Source organism: Sinocyclocheilus rhinocerous, unplaced genomic scaffold (genome assembly GCF_001515625.1).
Source record: "Sinocyclocheilus rhinocerous isolate Xijiao unplaced genomic scaffold, SAMN03320098_v1.1 C36679468, whole genome shotgun sequence".
In the NCBI taxonomy this organism is placed as follows: domain Eukaryota; kingdom Metazoa; phylum Chordata; class Actinopteri; order Cypriniformes; family Cyprinidae; genus Sinocyclocheilus; species Sinocyclocheilus rhinocerous.
Genome location: NW_015784805.1, coordinates 1 through 1508, shown reverse-complemented (window position 1 = coordinate 1508; position 1508 = coordinate 1). Strand labels below are relative to the sequence as shown.

The following is a 1508-nucleotide window of genomic DNA, read 5'->3' as shown; positions in this document are numbered from 1 at the left end:
GAGCTGCTGACCTTCAGTGCGTGTGCAGTGTGTGTCGCTGAAGACACTGATCTTGTTATAGAAGTCGTAGCGGCTCTGGACTCTCACACAGTACCACGTCTGTCTGTCCAGATCCGTCAGCATCACCACATTGTTCTCTGTCTGCAGGACTTTAGCCTTCTGCAGGGACAGTCAGAGCAGGAAATGATGTCACTCAGCAGTGCCATCTATACAGTATCACTGCATTTAAAACACACTAGTGACGGCTGTAAAACAAGAATGTCTGCTAACACGAGTAAATTCTGAATTAACAACGAACTACACTCATTACACATGACCTGATGTGAACATATTTTGTATTGTGGCACTTATGTTATAATGAAGCTTCTCTCCAAACATTGATACTGCTCATCAAATGACGCTACGCTACAATCAACCATCACACAGCACTGCGGGAAACTATTTCTTCTCCCTTTTACATATTTCAAAAGTCCCAGAATTTTATTTAGAGCTTTAAAAACAGAAGAGTTCCCACATGTTGCCAGACTATTGGAGCCCAGTGTTTAACTATAAGCACTTTGAGAGGGAAGAATGTAGTTTGAGATCAGAAGCCACCATCTTTCAGTCTCAGAAATGCTGCTGTGTTTCACAGCTTCTACTGGTCCTCAGCAGATGCCTCGTTCAGACGGTATTCATGCAGCCGCTGCTGAACCGAGCGAGAGCACAGATACCTCAGGCTCCTCAGAGCGCCTCCAGTACTGGATGAGGTATCTCAGATTGTTGTCCAGCAGTGTTTTCATGGACTGGTTAGAGCTGGTCACAGGGTCAGTGATGATGACCTCTAGATGTCCTTTAACAGACCTCAGCCTCACGCTGGACGGAGGACCTAAAGCAGCTGAGAGCAGAGGAAAAGAGCCGGGGTCAGCAGCAGAATCAAAGCCGGCGCCAGGAACAGACAGACAGACAGACAGCTGAATCACCGTGTTTATCTGGACAGAATCTGATCTGGACCCAGCCGGAGGACCGCTGAGACGTGTTGGCCCGCACACGCAGCAGATACAAGGCCAGGTAATGCAGTTCAGCTGCAGTGAAATCACAGCGATGCTCCAGAACATCGACACACATCGACGTCCAGTACTTCTCATGACTGGCCTTCCGGGAGAGACGCTCCCTGTTGGAGGAACAGATCTGTCAGTCAAGCAGTGCTTCCCCAGCCTGCTCCTGAAGCCCAAACACACCTGATTCAGCTCATCAGCAGAGCCTCAGAGACTGAACAGATAACAGAGGCGTGCTAGAGGAGATGGGGACAGGCTTGAGAACCACAACAAAACAAACACACACCATGGAGAACAGTGAGAATAAAAATAAAACATCTGCACAGATCACGATAATGAGACTTCTGGAGGAAAAGATTGTCAATATTCAAGAAAAATTGTAGGCTGAATATAATTTATAAATATAATTAATATAACATTATGCTAAATACAATTGTGACCCTGGAGCACAAAAGCAGTGTTAAGTCGCTGGGG

At 46.6% G+C, this 1508-nt stretch overlaps 1 protein-coding gene across 1 annotated transcript; it reads right to left on the bottom strand.

Moving 5' to 3' along the window:
- Positions 1–3: 3 nt before the first annotated feature.
- On the bottom strand, positions 4–1216 carry LOC107736411 (interferon alpha/beta receptor 1a-like; the record flags this gene model as incomplete). The annotated part of the gene is made up of 3 exons (XM_016547832.1): positions 960–1216; positions 711–874; positions 4–159 (listed from the first exon to the last, which is right to left on the bottom strand). Coding segments are annotated over exons 1-3 (465 nt in total), but the record flags the coding sequence as incomplete, so codon positions are not given.
- Positions 1217–1508: the final 292 nt, after the last annotated feature.